The following is an 18,028-nucleotide window of genomic DNA, read 5'->3' as shown; positions in this document are numbered from 1 at the left end:
CACAACTGATCACTGCTGACAACCAGATCAAGAGTATTACTCCCTCTAGTTGTCTCCCGAACATGCTGATGTAGAAAACAATCATCCAATAAACCCACAAAAGTCTTACTAGTGTGCGAGTGACCAATCCACAAGTTCCAGTCAATATCTGGAAAGTTAAAATCCCCCATTATAAGACATTCTGATTTACTAGCCCACACCTACTCTATTTCTCTGTACAATTGTTCATTGTATTCATTCGAATCATTAGGCCTATAACACACTCCTACTCTCAATTTTGATCTCCCAATGCTTATGTCACACCAAACTATTTTTTATGCTTATGTCACACCAAACTCAACAGTGCACTGTTCATCTACATCAACTGGATGCACTTCTTTTGATTTCATGTTTTTTTTAATTAACAGCATAACCCCTCCTCCCTTCCTATCCATCCTTTCTGTACACATTGTACTCCCTAAATTCCAATTCTATATTCCTAATATCTGTGTGACACCACTGTATCCCAACAATATCTGCCTTTGATGTCTTGACCAACACTTCAAATTCATCAAATTTATTTACTATACGTCTAGCATTGGTATACATGCAAGTATACATGTACCTATTCTTATTCTTAGTTACCCTAACATATCCAATATACCCATCTGTTTCACAATCACTGCCATCAGTCCCTGAAACACCCAGCACCCCTCGCTCCAGGCCGCTACTTGTTCTAATAGAAGTAGTGTAAGAATCATCTTCACCTCTGCCTGCAGCTACATTTAACCTTTTGGTCTGTGAATCCCCCCCCAAACTAGCAGTTTTCGGACCCACCTAACGCTATTGCTGCCTCAATAGCATCAGCAAATATTCTTGCATCCTTTCTATATAAGTGTATCCCATCCCTGCCGAAGCAGTCTCTCCTGTTAACAAGCACAGACCAAAAAAAATTCTACCCCACAAGCCTTGCACATTACCTCCAGGGCCGAACTGATTGACAAGGCTCTCATCATGTACTCCCGCCTATCATGTCTGGGCAGAATTGCAGACACTTTCAAATTTAACCCTAACTCATGACTTTTTTGCAACATGGACCTGTACTTGTTAAGTAAATCTACAGATCTCCTACTCTTAACGTCACTGGTGCCAACGTGTACAACAATATCACCCTTTGTGCCCTTAAAAGATGATATATATTTCACAACGTTATCAACTTTTGCCTCTGGCAGACATACCCTGGTCCTATTCGATCTATCCTTTTTACATAATATATTACCCGTCTCCCTGACACTAGAGTCACCAACAATAACTAGTTCCTTTGGGACCAGCACATTCTGGCTTGGAGATTGCTGCTGTTGCCAGATGCACAGGAATGAGCTCTGCCGTTGAGTTGGGCAGCTGAGAGCTCAAAGGGTCCCTCATATTAATTTCTTCGAGGGCATCTATCCTACACCTAAAGCTGTCATAGATGCCCATTAGAATGCTGAGTTGATATCTAATTTCTAGCAAAACCATAGTATAATTATGAGAGCATCATTACATTCAGGGAAGGTCCCTATGGACTAGAGATATGCAAATATATCCAACGTTCACAAAGGGGTATCAAAGGCTAATATGAATAATTACAGATTTGCTAGCTTAACTTGTGCTGCAGGGAAAATAATGGAGTTGCTGATTAAAGAAATAATGCAGGCCCATCTAAACAGGACTGCAGCTTTACTTCAGAGATAGCATGGATTTATTAAGGGTCAATCTTGCCTGACTAATTTAATCAGACACTATGATGCAGTAATAAAAGGAACTAGATGCAAAAATAATTCTGATATCATATACTTGGATTTCAGGAAAGATTTTGATATGGACTGCTGTGCAAATTGGAGCACTGTAGCATTAAGGGCAAGTTATTGCTATAGATAAAGGGATGGTTGAGTTGGAGACAGCTGACTAGTTGAAGTGGCAGAGAGTAGTTATCAATGAACATTACTCTTTGTGGACTAATGTTATTAGTGAGGTCCCTCCAAAGGTTCAGTACTGGACCATCTGTTGTTTTCTATATTTATTAATATTGATGAAGGTATATTAGGCTTAATGCCTCAGTATGCAGACGATACAAAGGTAGGCAGCATGGTTGACAGTAATGATGGTATGCTGCTGCAACAGGATCTAGAAAAGTTTGGCAGATGGGCTGATTGAAGTGCAACGTGACATGCAAGGTACTGCATATGGGCAGCAGATTCCAGATTAATGTACCAACCGTGTAGTACTACTCACGGTAACAGAAGATGAAAAAGACTTTGAAGGTAATTGTGCAGTCACTGATGAAGTCCCCTGAGCAGTGCAGACAGGCTGCAGGGACAGCTGATGTGGTTTTGTCAGTGATAGAAAAAGGAATGTTGCAAGCAGGAAGGTGGTGATTATCCCAATGTGCCAGGGTTACTGTGTATTAATATTATTAGGAGCAAAAATAGGTGTGCACATACCTGCTTGTATATTAATGCGGAGTATAGGAAATAAATTTCTCAAGTTTGAAGTATCAGTTAGGTCATAAAATGTAGTCATTGCAGGGATAGCAGAAACATGGTGCCACTCACACATAGGGGCTGTAGAATTCAAACATGGAGAGTATAACATTTACAGGAAAGGCAGGAGGTGGAGAGAAGTTACGATCTAGATTAACAAGCACATGGATTCTAAGGCATGTCCAGTTGACACAGGTCAGTGATGAGCAATCTTTTTTGGCACAAGGGCAAATTTAGAAGGAAAAAACCAAGCCAATTCCATAAAACTAGGCACTTGTCCAATTTTATGGCATTCGAATCTTGAAAGGGCTTATATCTACATGCCCGTTTTGTTGTCCAGAACCCAAATACTGTGATAGTTATAGTTGAGAGAGATGAAAATTTTGATTTATATTTTCACATTAAAAGTATCAGTTATATTATCAATAACATAGTGTCCCTTTTGAACAGCCCTGATTTTAAAAGTTGGTTAAAATTCGATTGTTGTACATATGGCAATGTTGTGGGAGCCAGTAGAGGGGGTTATGGTCAAATTTCATTGTTGATGTTTTGAAATACACTGTGACCGAGGCTGCAGCACTGCTGTCGTTTGTGTAAAAAATAGTGGCACAGGCAGTGGTGTGGTTTGCAGGGAGCAAATCCGTTGCACAGTTCAAAGACAATTTAGACATGTGTTTGATAAAGATGCACCTGACCCAAAGTCTATACAGAGATCGTACAGGAAATTTTTGAATACTAATAGCAGGCAGAAGCAACATGGAGGGGGTCATAAAGGAATCTGAGGAGAGTGAGTTGAAGAGGTATAGTGCCTGTCTTTGTTCCTAGCCCCTGGAAATCAATCAGGCATGCATCAAGGGCATTGAATATGTTCCGTGCAGCTCTGCACAGGGTCATACACAAGCAGCTATGTTTGTACACCTATAAATTGCAAATGGTTCAAGAAATCAAGCAAAATGACAAACCGGAGCAACAAAAATTTGCTAGTGATATTCTTAATTGCATTGATCAAATCCATGATTTCTTGAGTCATGTTGTTTTCTGATAAGGCAACATTTTATATTTAGAGAAAAGCTAACCAACACAATGTTCCAATATGGGGTTTTGAAAAATCCACACTGTATCCAAGAGCACATTCAAGACAGCCCAAAAGTGAATGTGCGGTGTGGTCTTATGAAGGACATAATTATCGGATCATCCTTCTTCTTGGAGGATACTGTTACAGGAATCACATACTTAGACATGCTGGAACAATATGCATTTCTTCAGCTTGCTTACCTAGAGCTCAACAATCTTTCAACACAATGGAGTACTGCCTCAGTGGAGCTTGCAGGTTCACACTACTCTGAACATGTTTCTGGACCATTGGATTGGGCAACGTGGATTAATACCATGGCCTCCTCATTCACCTGGCATAACTCCCTTAGATTTCTTCTTCTGGGGCTACATGAAAGAGTTGGTTTATTCCATCAAGGTGTCTAACATTGCCATCTTATGTACATGCATCATGCAAGCAACTGCCACCATCAGTGCAGATGTGTTGGAGCAAACCTAATCTGAAATCGAGTATTGTTTGGACATTCTTCATTGCAGCACAAGAGCTCCTTCAGAAGTTTCCTGACTTATTGATGTGAAAACATCTTTGGTGGCACCTAATACTTTTTCGGACTAAAGTTTGTTTGTTTGTTTATTTGGTTTTTAGGAGCATTAGCAACTAAGGCCATATTGCTCCGGGAATATGCGGTGGTCATTCCCTGACCTTTCCGCATCCTCCGTATTTGGTGGTGACGGGCTCGAACCCCGGTCTAATCAAGAAGCGTATGCTACGCACTGCTGCTCCTTCCCACCTGGCTACGGAGGCGCCTTTCGGACTAAAGCAAAACCAATTGGTAATGAAAATTTTCTTACAGAAATTACGTCACTTCCTAAATGGCACTAACGATGCTAACTCAGCCATTAACATTCATTCGGTAGAGTAAGTAGTGGATGTGAGAATAAAGTGTTAATGCTGTTCATACTAAGAGATGGAAAATGACGTCACTTCCTAAATGATGCTAAACTAAGTCACTAATGTTGATTTGGTAGGGTTAGTAATGGGTAGTAATATTATACAAGAATATAAGCTTCAAAACCACCGAAGAAACCTCCCATGTTGACAAAAGAATGGGTTCAAAAACATAGAGGATAAAAAAAAAAATGCAGAGTTTACTAAAATCTGCTTCTCAAGGTTTTGAAGACATCAACATCAACTTCTCATCAAGAAGCTGGACCATCAAAATCATGAAATTACATTCATGAACTTTGTGACGATTTTGATCCAGAAAATCTTACTCAAGGATTTTCAATTGATTTCTGTACCAGCTAGAGAGAGTATACTGCAACAACCAGCTTCGATTGCATCATCCAAAAAGAAACAAAATCAAATTTCAGCTCAACTGCCTGTTGTAGACCCTCCACAAGTTTCAACAGTAGTTGAGCATGAAATCATTTGCAAGAACATCGAACATGACCATAACTTCTGTAAAGAATTTGAACCACAATTTCTTAAAAATATATTTGGAGCTGTTTGTCATATCTGTGATCATTTATGGTATGAAAATGATGTAAAATGGTACACTCCAGAAAGTTATCCGTTACTTCTCTTAGAATTTCCAACTGCAGACATAAAGACTATGAAGACCCAACCCTTTAACCTCATCCAAGCCAAGGATGTTTTCACATAAAATGAAACATCTTTCATGTGTACAGAGTACACATGCTGGTTTTTTTTTTATTATAAACTGTTTGAGTTTTCTTTTCCAATAAAAGTTATTAATATTTCCTAGTGCACAGAGTTTTCTTTTGCAAGACATTTAAAATCAGGGACATTCAAAAGTGACACCCTGTATAATTATTCATCAATTTTAATATTTTCTGTTAAGATTGTAGGCTACTTGTAAAGCTAAGCATGCGGCCTGCAAGCCATGTTTGGCTCATTACTGACATAGGTGGAAGTAATATTGAGTCTGTTTAATGTGATCATCAGCAATGGGGGGGGGGGGGGGGAAGGGCAGAAGGATGTTACAGGCAACATGAATATGATGAGTATAATGAACTATACAGACAAATACAGCAGATCAGTAAATCAGAATGTAGTATAACAGTGGATTTTAACTCTCCAAATATTGACTGGAACTTGCAAGCTGGTCATTCATACAGTAGCAGAACATTTCTCAATTTATTGGATGATTGTTTTCTACACCAGCATATTAGCGAAGCAACAAGAGAAAGTAATATTCTTGATCTGATTATCAGCAGTGACTCTTTATGCATCGAGAATCTGCAGATAAAAGAACCACTAGGTGGCCGTGATCACAGTGCATTGATATGAGATTCAGTTTTAAGATATAACTATTGCTGAGGGCGGAAGGAAAGGATTTTGCTTAGTTAAAGTGACTACAATGGTCTTAGACAGTTCTTAAATTACTTTCAGTGGAACCAAGTGGCCAAGCTTTTCATACCAACTAAAAGATACTATTCAAGGTTTCAACCTAAATGGATGTGATTGCACTGATGAGACTAGTGACAGAGAAGAAAAATGCATCAGATGATCAAAAATGATCAGGAGACAGAAACATACAGTAAGTACAAATCAAGCCTCAAAAAAGTTAGGCATAATAAAGCAGATTGTAAAATGTCTATAAACACCCATTCCTTTCAAAAAATACAAAGTATTTTTTGAAAGGGATATGTAAGGAAGAAGAAAAGTTGGTTCTGTGAGTTTGAATATAAGAATCAGTAATCCCAGAATAACATAAAGTTGGGTGGTGTATCTCTGATCAGCACTAGAACAACTCATAGGGTTCTGTCAACAAGAACAAGGAGGTAATTGTTAGGCCTTAAGTAATTTTTTATTTTAATGAAAACCCCAAACACAGATTTGGGGTTTTCATTAAAAGTTTTTACAAGTTTTTTTTTTTTTTTTTTATGAAAAATCCAATCACGAAAAGTATTAGAACCTAATATTTTGCATGGGTTTAAGGGTGAGAAGATGAAACAAGTTGACAAACTTGTTGACATTAGCCCTCAATTTCTGTAGTGTAATTTTCAGGAAATAAATACAAAGGGAGGTTTGTTCCAGAAAACACAAGTTGAAGGGATATGTAGGGAAGAAGAAAAGTTGGTTCTGTGAGTTTGAAGTTGGACAGTAAAATGATGCTGACTGGTTGTGGCATATGTTTGAACTGGTTTGGAAGAGAGAGAGAGAGAGAGAGAGTACGAATTAAAGAAGCCAAATCAGAAGAACAATGCCGATGGAAGTATCTATAGAAAAGGCATGCAATAGAAAGAGAACGTCTAAGAGACAGAGAGAGAGAGTGGAGAGACTGTTAGAGATGGGTCATTAATTAACCTAACTGCCATCTTTGAATGGAACCTAGAAGCCTGAGAGAGGTTTTGGGGGCACTGCCCCAAAAGTGGGAACAATATTCCATGGTATGGCAAATTTGCAATTTGTACAGAGTGAGCAGTTGTTTGGAAGAAAAGTATGCTGAAAAGTAATAATGTGAAAGAGAAAACGCAAGGTTCAGATAACTGAAACTATGGGAACAACAGCATTAGTGGAAGAGTTAGAAGACACAGAGCCATCTACCATCACTTGCAGTAAGTGGTCAGAGAAAAAAAACTGGATACCTAATCACAAAAAACAGTCATCAATCCATAAGATGCAAGCTTGCCTAGAAGACCTTTATGCCAAACTTTAATCATAAGCCTTTGAAATGTCATCAGCAACTTCTTGAGTTTCATCAAACTTTTCCATTGAGTTTGTCCATAGATGAGTAACATAATGTCCATAGTAACCAGTGGAATGACATTGACAGAATCCATACTGGTGGTCATCGATCAGATGGAAAGTTTCAAGATAGTTTAGGAGTTGGTGGTTAATGGATTTCTCCATTACTTTAGAAAGAGTAGAAACACAATGGAACAATGATTGGATGGAAGGGAATTCTCACCCTTTTTACAAATTGGCTGGTTATGAGCAAATTTCCAAGCAGAAAGAAAACCACCAGTGGAATAAGAAAGTGTAAAAAGCCAACAGAGGAGTAAGCTTAGAAGCACAGGTTTTGGGAACAAGTAGAGAAATACAATCAAGACCTGAAGCATTCTTGTCTTCAAGATTGTTCAATATTCCTTTGACATTGAGTGGAGTGCAATGGAAATGAAAAGAGGTGGTTTTCTAAGATCGTCAATATAAGAGTTAGAAGAAAAGTAGGATGCTTGCAGGTCAGCTTTATCTTTAGCTGAGGCAGGAGTATGGAGTTTTAACAGATATGAGAGTACAGATGGACAAAAGTTGTGGCCAATAGCTTTGGCAAGAGACAAAATTGCCCAGCTACCATTTGGACAAGAAGCAAGTTTTCTCCTCTTAGCCTGTTCAAAATCTAGTTTGAACCGATTAATAATTGCTTCACAATTGTTGCGAGCGTTATGCAAGCAGGAAATGAACTTAGAGATTTGGATACAAGCCAATTGCAATATGCAACACTTTTTATCTTAAACAGCCTTAGCACATTTAATGGAAAACTAAGATTCAGATAAAGAAAGAAATAAAGGATTTCATTCCTACAAGAATAATTTCACTAACGCAATCTGAGCAAAACATCAGAAGATTTAAAACAGTAATCTAACCAAAGAAAATAATAATAGGAATCTCGCGGATCATCCCATTTTGCATTCTTGTAATGCCAAACAACACAAGGCTGAGAATGGCCACAAGAAAATGGCTCCATTGGAGAAGAGATCATCTACTAAGTTGTGATCTGAGGTTCACAGAGAACCACTTACCTCAACCAGGTGCTTGGAAGGGTTGTTTGTAAGAAAAAGATCAAGAGTGCTCCTGGTTGTAGTTGAGATTGTCTGGTATTCCAGTAGGTAAATGAAGAGTCTGTGTGAGGTCTTTAGTAATTTTAAAAGTCTCAGCATTTTGACCATCTGGGTCCATGTGACTAGAAAACTGAAGCCAGCCTAAGTTGTGAACATTAAAATTGTCAAGGAAAATTACTTCACTGTCAGGAAAGTTGGGCTAGAGAAAGTCAAGCTTCAAAGAGAAGAAGTCAAGAGTTCCAAGTGATTAGTGGAATTAGGAGATGAACAGAGGCAAAGCATGAATTTGGCAGAACTGGGTAGAGAGATTTTAAGATCGAAAAGAGGCGATTCCAAATTATCAAGTCTCTGAGAGGGAAAATCAGTACAGATATATGCACAAGTACCATTTTTGAAATGAAAGGAATTGTACAGTGAATAATTAGTACAACAAGCAAGATAAGCAGTGGTCAAACCAAATAATAATTTGGATTTTGTCAGAAAAAGTAAGTGGGGCTTGGCAGACTTTAAGTGGAAATGGACATCACTGAAATTGGTACTGATACCATATATATTTGTGAAATGAATTAGGAAGTAATTAGGAGGTATAGATCTTTTTGCAGATAAGTTTGTTCTATTAGTTTGCCAATTCATGATGTATTCAGTAGAAAAGAAAAGGTGTGTGTGGGGGGGGGGAACATGTATGAAGTAATGAAATTTTTAAATATGACATATACACAGCAAGGGGGCATATATACCCCCTACACACCACTCGAATTCCCTCCATCTGCTATCTGGCAGAGTAGAGGCAGTGAGATTATTATAAATAGCTGATTTAGATGCCTCCTAGGGAGTTACCAATAGGTTTCATCTGATAGACTATCAACTGGCTAACTTGCAAACACCGTTTTAGAACTGTACCCTTGAAATGTAAGGAAGACTGGATTTTGCCTTGAAAGATATCAATTATACTGCACGAAAGAAGAGATGGGGCATTGCTGGAAACTAAATATGGGTTTTGCACCTCTTAAAACCTCCAATAGGCAAAGTGGTGGTATTGCACTGGTATGAGATGAGAGTCATCTATCTAGTATCTGGTAACACAAATGGGAGGCACTCACTGTATAGTGTGGACACCATACCCTGACCTCTGCTTACGTCAGTATACTGGAGACCACCCAGGTGGTCACTTCCAGTATACTAAGTGTATAGTATTTTTAATTTTAGGCCTCATCTGAGGTCTAGAAGCCTTATTTTAGGGTGGATGCAGATCTGTTGGAATGGGTACAGAGAAGAGAAACAAGATTACTCCGGAACACAAAAGGACACTCATACCATAAAATGATTTCATTTCTGCACTCTGCAGCATTTGGAAACTAGGAACCTGCAAGGAGACCTGATTGAGGTGTTTAAGGCCTTAAATGGATTGAATAAATTAAATATGGATAGAATCCTAACTCTTACTCAGACAATATGCATAAGGGTATGGAAACTTAAATTGAAAAGGGCTGTTTGTGGGATAGATGTGTGAAATTTTGCTTTCAGCCATAGAGTGATTGAATGTAAACTTCCATTTACTGTTGTGGAGGTGGGTAGCCTGAATAAATTTAAGGAAGAATTAGACAAATTATTAGCAAACAATCTATATTTTAGTTGTTACAGGCTCATATGAATATATGAGGGGATGATCATTTAATTTGCGGACTGGTGCAAGACCTTGTCTTAATTGTCATCATCTGAATCTTCTGTGGATTTCTCCTCCTCGAAATACTCTCCCTTGAACTTTACAAACTTTCGCCAAGTTGTACTCACGCATTAAATGCAAGGTCGGAGCTTTCTTCAGATGTGGAAACAGGAAAAAATCATAAAGGGCTAAGTCCAGTGAATAAGGGGGAGAACCTCGGCACCTATGGTAGTGATCGCTGGCTGCACAATATTAGCCATATGGGGCCTGGCATTTTCTTGATGGAGAAACCACTTCACACTGGAAAGTTCTTGACATTTCTCATGAATGACATGGCAAAGTTTGATCCTGAGAACCTCAGAGTATGCTTCCTTATTCATAGTTGTTCCACGAGGCACAAAATGTGTAATGCCTTTTATGCCAAATGAGAAGCTCGAAATTTCTTAGGTCTTGGCGAATCAGAATGCTTCCACTCACTCAACTGTTGTTTTCTCTCTGGATCATAGTGAAAATCCAAGTTTCACAAGTCTATTCAATTTAAGAAGTTTTGACTCTGTTTCATCACTTATTTGCACAAGTCTACTTTTTGCTTTTTTTTTTTGTTCTGGAGTCAAATTGTGTGGAATCCAGTGGGCACAGATTCGCAACATTTTTATGTGATCGTTCACAATACTGTGAGCACTATCCTTTTGAAATGGACATTCTAACAGCTAATTCACGAAGTGTAATTTGCTTGTCTTCATTCAGGATTTCCTGGACTTTTGCGATTTGCTCAGGAGGAAGGCTGACAAGGTCTTGAGTCATCTGCAACAAACTCACGGCCTTCACTGAATCGCTTGTGTGATTTTTAAATATGGCCATCCTACCAAGACACTCAACACCATATGTTTCATTTATCTCTTTAATTATTTCCGATGCATTTAAGCCCCATCTGACACCATAACGAATCACACATCATTGTTTAATCTGTATGTCCAACACGATACTTGCTTCAAAATGATTATCAGTGACATGTGGCTAAAAAAACTCTTCACACAACACTAGATCGACAGGTACTGGCATGCACACACACACACACACACGCAAGCGCACACACACACACACACACACACACACACACACACACACACACACACACACACACACACACACACACACACACACACACACACACACACACACACACAGCCTGTCAGTAGCAATCAGGGAGAGTGCCTCTAGTGGCAGTTATGGGAACTTCGTGTGGTAAACATAAAATCTTGCACCAGTCCGTGAATTAAATGATCACCCCTTCATATTTTGCTTTTAATCTTGTTACATAACCATGAATATTTTTAATTTAATACAGAATGGAAATACACAACTTACCTTACGTCATCACTTCTGTGTAAAGGTGGTGTTAATTTTGGAGATGAAGGATGTGACACAGAACTTTGTACTGGAGCTGAAAGACCACGCTGAGCACCAATAGTAATAGCAACAGATCCAGGCTGCTGAGCTGAACGAAGTAAAGGCCCAACATTCTGGTTAACTAGCTGACTCTGTGGATGAAACCTAGTCTGACTTTGAGTCTGGCTTTGTGATGCTTTCGCACATTTCTGGGCAAGGCTAGTTGGTTGGGAGGATGGTCTCTCCTGAGGTGATGAAATATCTCCAGTTCCTCTCCACTGAAAAGTTGGATTCTTTTTATGTGGCTGATGATGAATTGTTGTCCACACATTAACGACTATAAAAAAACAATAATAATTAACAAACTATATATATATAAATAATAAGAAAAAAATTACCTATAGTGTTCATAAGTGAAAACATTCTAATTAGATTCCTTAATTCTTAAAAAATGAGAACAAAATGGATTGAGTGTAAAACAAATGCTAGATGGTAGACTACCAAAGAAAATAGTATACTAAAATCAAAAAGGGGAGGGGAGGGTGAGACAATGGCATGGGTGTGACAGTCAGGCTAATATTCCTGTAACAAACTGCTTAAGCGAAACATTTTTTATTTCATTTTCTTGATATAACTTGTAACATGTTATTGTGTATCACATCTTTCTTTCACTTTTTTCTAATAATTTATTCTATGACTATTATTGATTGAATGATTTTAATACATGGCATTCTTCCTAAAATGAGGCTTCCGGACCTGTATACAGTACTCAAAATGCAGCCTAAACATGGCCTTGTACAAATGGATAATCGCCTCCTTATCTCTGCTAGCAAAATTCCTATACGTCATTGACAAAATCCCATTAGCTATTGTGGCAGCCTGTCTACACTGTTCAGAGAACTTTATATCTGATTGCACAATTACCACAGGTCTTTTTCATTTTCCTCTATGCTGAGTGTAGTACCACACAGTTGGTATGCTAATCTGGGATTACTGCTTCCCATATACAACACCTTGCATATGTCAATATTAAACTTCAACTGTCATTTCTTAGCCTATCAGCCTAATTTTTCTTGATCTTGTTGCAGTAGCTTACCTTGATTACTGTCATTAGCTATCCAGCCAACCTGATTAACAATTGATTTACAGTCTAAGAAAGAGAAGAGGACAAAAAAATTCAGAATAAAAGAGGGTTATAAAAATTATAACAGTCTAATATAATTTAACATCCTGTTGCTCTTTGTAGAATAAAATAAGATTGACAGAACCCAACTGGATCAGTGAGAACCATAGCATTAACCACTGGATGATGAATTCACAGAAACAACATAACTGAAATCTTATAAAATTGTAGGCAGAAATATGTTGAGATGCCCACTCAAAGAATACACCATGCCTCTTTTCACTTTGATGAAGATATCCTGATATCTCCCCTGCCTCTTCAAAAGTAAATGTATCTTCACTGCACTGAACCACATGATTTGGTGGTTCAGTGTAGTGAACTTTTGGTGTGACGTAATTTTGGTTAAAAAATTATTGACCAAATAATTTTGGTGTGATTTGCTCTTTTGGCGTGACATAATTTTGGTTAAAAAATTAAATTAAATTACAGCACTATACCTTCAATACTTTTCTATTCCACAAGGATGCTGGTCTTCATTTCATACCTCAGTTGCCACGGAAACTATTTTAAGTATAACAATAATACTACATATTTGCTACAATAATTATACACCAAGTTGCCAATTTATTAAGTAAAACAACCTAATAGAAATAGTACCTCTTTTAGTCTGTAGAATAGCCTCAGGTCATTGGCAGATGGCCTCTGCAAAGTGCTGAAAGTATTACATAATGATGCTGGCTGGCCCATGCAAACTTTATTTCATACTTCAGTTATCTCACACCAGATGGCAGCCATGAACAGCATGTTCTGCTTCATCCCACAGACGCTCAATTGTGGCTGGATATCTGGTGACTAAGTGGGCCAACATGAAGTATGGTAAGGTCATCATCACATTCCTGGACTATCTGGGACTTTGTAAATTATCCAGACCATATGACATGGCATTATTATCCTCCTAGAAGAAACTTTGCTCTTCTAAACTGATCTAATCAGCAATTTGGTTATAACATTCATATGTTAATCCACTAGTATTAGGAGTCCTAACAGGTGCCACAAAAATACTCTACACACCATTATACTTTCACCACTACAGTTTTTTACACATGATAAGATATTTAATTCCATAATGATATAAGTTCTAGTCATTTGTGCATCCAGCATTACAAAAGAACCAATAGAATATAATGTGCTTTCAATTGATAAAAATAACATTGCTGCGGTTCTCTTTCCAGTTCCCATGATAATAATACCACTACCACCCAGGTTAAGCAACCTTCAACTAGAAACGTCTAGCCGGAAGAGCATAATGTAAGCAATCTGGTCTCCCAGGCAACAAGGTCTATGCTGAGGTGCACATCTATGCATTCTCAAGAGCATACTAAGAAATAATTAGTTTCAAGGGTAAAAAGAAAGTGCTACATGTGATCAGTTTTAATATAGATATTTTTTCCTAATATCCCAATTTGCAATGTATTCTCTGATTCTTCATACCACTCAGGAAAGGCATAAAATAAAGGCTGAAATATCTAGTTGATGTTCAAGTTTAATTGCTTAATTTTTCTTTAAGTCATTATGGAATAAAATATTTCTTCTTATAAGAAGAAAAGTTTACATCTCTCTCTCTCTCTCTACTTTCAGGGTTTTGGCTGTAGCATAACAGAGTTGCAGTCCAGGTTCCTACTTTTTTACTACAGTCATCGGTTGGTAAATGTTTCTGAGGCCTCTTTCAGATTGAATAATATAGGTGAAATCAGCCTTATTAAGATGCCACAAAATATGTGGTTTGTGAGCCAAACCATCACTTTCAATTATATTTTGAAGAGCCTTGTAGAAGTCATCAAAAAAATTTTTATTTGATATTGCAGCTCTATTTGTAGACAGATTTTCCATCACTGAGACACAGTACTTTTCTTTAAGTCAGAGGTTCCCAAACTTTCTTGGTTCACAGCGCCCTAAGTATCAGAGTAATTTTTTCATGATGCCCCTAGGCCAAAAGAAATACCTGACAGTTCCGTTTATTAAGTAGTTAGGTCCAAACAACTTAATAAGATGGTAATAATGTTGAAACTGTGAACTACCTTGAGCTAGTAGTTCACGTAGTGTCCATCATATGTCAAGTATCACTGTTTCCCTTGAAAATTTAAAATATTCAGTGGCGTTCCTGTGAGTTCACTGGGGCACCCTGGGATGCCGCGGCACACAATTTGGGAACCGCTGCTTTAAGTAATAGCCACTAGACCTATCTAGATGCACCCTTTTCACTGCAATTTTAAATATATAATATCTCACTTTGGTAACTGCCAATTTTAGTTAGCCATTTCTTCTAGTTGTTTCCATTTCAAAACTTTTAAATGGTGCCTGTCCCATTTCAAAGTTGGCACGTCCTTAGTCAACAATAAAATCATGTCTTTTCTTAGGTTTGTTATACAATACGTTGTATTCTTTAGAAACCTTGTTCGTTCCTTGTCTAAAATTTGCCCACCTGCAGCTATCATGTAATTTTTTCTAATACTTTTCTTTGCGATTAGAATGATGGTAGCATTGGCAGAAGCCTACGTATTGATAAAGATCAATGAACAGCATAATGTCCAAGTATTTAATGTAATATACCTTGTCACCACAGTTATTTATCACAGAAATTTACATTTAACAAAAAATGAAAGTTAAGAAACTACTTTTAAAATCTAAGCTCCCAGGCGATTACTGCAAGTACTTATGAGAACTAATACTTTTATAGTGATAAAAAATTCTACATTTAACTCAATCATGTGTACAAATGAAAATGGACACACCTGTCACATGTTCATATACCTTCTTAAAACTGTTTGTGAAGCAGCAGTATTTACAATAAGCATTGTATAATTTGACTTACCTTCAATGGAGAGGCTAACACATAATGAGCTGGGGTTTTTTTTTATTACTTCTATACATCATTTTATGCTTGAAATAAAATCATAATCCAGGTACTGTAAAATTAGCCACATTTTCCTTAAACACTATACAGGCCTACATATCCCATCACTTGCAAGTGAAAGCTGCTATGATCATAGTCAATGACTGGGTATACTTTAGCAATGATTATAAAGCATCCCTGTTTCTTGTTAGTTAGTTAGTTATTTGTTTTTTAGGAGCATTAGCAACTAAGGCCATATTGCTCTGGGATATGTGGTGGTCATTCCCTGACCTTTCTGCAACCTTCGTATTTGGTGGTGATGGGCTCGAACCCCGGTCTAATCAAGACGCATGTGCTACGCACTGCTGCTCCTTCCCACCTGGCTATGGAAGTGCCCCTGTTTCTTGTAATTATTTCTAAAGATCACTGATACTTCTGCAAATCATTATTAAAAGGTAACTAATCAAACTATTGTGTGAATATTAATTCTTCTGCAATCATTAATAAAAGTTAAACTATCAAAACAAGGAAGGAATGTATGGCATAAAATAGTTGCTAGTTGGTTTCAGCACAAGTAGTTAAATATAAGAAGGCCCTTACCTTAGTTTCCCCCCCCCCCAAAGTATTGCTTGTAGACAATACACACAATAAATTCATTTACACTCATGAATTTTAGTGCTTAGGAAACAAGTCACAACCCACACTCCCATCTAAATCAACGAAAGGTACCCATCTTCTGTCATTAACACGAGAATACAAATATTTATAACAGATTTTAAATGAGACTCCAAAAGAAAAGTTTATTAAAAAGATAAAATAGCTTAGCTCTAAGCCAGACAAGGCTGTTCAAGCATATAAATTGTGTTCATGCACAAGCTAAACTTTGATACTAAGTGAACCTTGTAGTCCTTTTCTTAAATGTCAGCAAGCAGTGTAGCAATTTACCTATTGCAAACTAAAGCCTGTGTCACATTCCAACTAGTAGCCCAAAAGTGGCATCAGACCAAGGATAGCTTCTGAAATTCAAGCTGAAGGTAAGTGGAAGTTTAATTGTGTAATGTGGATACAGCAGTTTTACAGGAGACTACTACAATGTAGATGGTATTATATGTGGATTTTTGTTTGTTGAAGAAATGGGCATGCTACACTAAGAATTCATTTGGGTAAATTTTAATAATTAGATTGTTTTGTAATTAAAAAAAAAAAAAAACAGAGTTATTCAAGAAATATTGTATATGAGAAACAGTTACTTACTTGGTAAATCTGGGGGAGTATCTTTCTTAACATATTTTCCAGCAACTCCATCACTCAGATAATTTAAATCTTTCTTTTTGGAAGAAGACAACATTGATTTCTGTACAAGCTCCTATTCAGATAAAATCATTATTTAAACTAAACATTAAAAATTTCACAAATTGGTTGTGATGAAAAAAAATCCAGTCAATTTCTAGTTGCCTAAATATACAGAAATGTAGATAAATCAATTATAAGTGCAAATTATAAGTTAATTTAGTTTTTTCAAACAATAAATTATATTAGTTGAACTTCGTTAGCAGTTAAATTGTACGTTTAAATAAATACATATAACGACTTAGATTACAAACATAGTATAATTAATAACATAATTAATTAATAAATTAATAGAATCATGACTCAGACCAGAGCAGCAAAGCAAAAGGCTCAAGCTAATGGAAGTGCTGTGGCTCAGAGCAGAACTGAGGGGGGCAGTTGTCCTCTGACTCACAGCCTTATAAAATGCACTGTTTGCTTGATGTTTGCAGAGCAATCGGGTACGGGACATGATACTGCCAAGGGGGATGTCTTTGTGTGTGCGCGATGCAAGGAGTGTATCGATATCAGGCAACAATTCGGCGTTTTTATGGGCCTATATGAGAGCTTGAAGGACTGGGTGGATGCCCTCGAAGAAACTAAATTGAGGGGCCCATCAAGCTCTCAGCTGCCCACATCAACGCCAGAGCTTGCACTTGAGCATCGCGTGACACAGAGACAACCCCCAAGGCGGAATGCGCTGGTCCCGAAGGAACTAGTAGTTGTTGGTGACTCTATTGTCAGGGAAACGGGGAACATGCTTTGTAAAAAAGACAGGTGGAACAGGACCAGGGTATGTCTGCCAGGGGCAAAGGTTGATGACGTTGTAGAGCAAATATCATCTTTTAAGGGCACAAAAGGTGATATAGTTGTACACGTTGGCACTAATAATATTAAGAGTAGGAGACCGGCAGAATTACTTAACAAGTACAGGTCACTGTTGAACAAAGGCCGAGAATTAGGGTTGAATTTGAAAGTGTCTGCAATTCTGCCCAGACACGATAGGAGGGGGTATATGATGAGAGCCTTGTCGATCAATTCGGCCCTGGAAAGATTGTGCAAGGCTCAAGGGGTAGAATTTTTTTCAGCCTGGACTGTACTTGTTAACAGGAGAGATTGCTTCTACAGGGATGGGATACACTTAAATAGAAAGGGTGCAAGAATATTTGCTGATGCTATCGAGGCAGTGTTAGGTGGGTCGGAAAACTGCTAGCTTGGGGGGAGACAAAGACCAATAGATTGACAGTAGCCACTGACAGAGGTGAAAG

General features: G+C 37.8%; 1 protein-coding gene across 2 annotated transcripts in view; it reads right to left on the bottom strand.

The window, feature by feature from the left end:
- Window positions 1–18,028, bottom strand: part of sav (scaffold protein salvador) — a 105,329-nt gene that overhangs the window by 73,221 nt on the left and 14,080 nt on the right. For both annotated transcript variants that reach the window (XM_090370839.1, XM_090370840.1), the window contains exons 2-3: window positions 16,686–16,797; window positions 11,395–11,752 (exon numbers count right to left, since the gene is read on the bottom strand). In XM_090370839.1, coding sequence (XP_090226965.1) covers window positions 11,395–11,752; window positions 16,686–16,779 — 452 coding nt within the window. In that variant the 5' untranslated portion in view covers window positions 16,780–16,797. The remainder of the gene's footprint in view (window positions 1–11,394; window positions 11,753–16,685; window positions 16,798–18,028) is intronic.

The sequence above is a fragment of the Mastigoproctus giganteus genome, chromosome 3, assembly GCF_048544385.1.
Source record: "Mastigoproctus giganteus isolate SK-2022 chromosome 3, ASM4854438v1, whole genome shotgun sequence".
Classification (NCBI taxonomy): domain Eukaryota; kingdom Metazoa; phylum Arthropoda; class Arachnida; order Uropygi; family Thelyphonidae; genus Mastigoproctus; species Mastigoproctus giganteus.
This window is presented reverse-complemented; position numbering and strand designations above follow the sequence as displayed.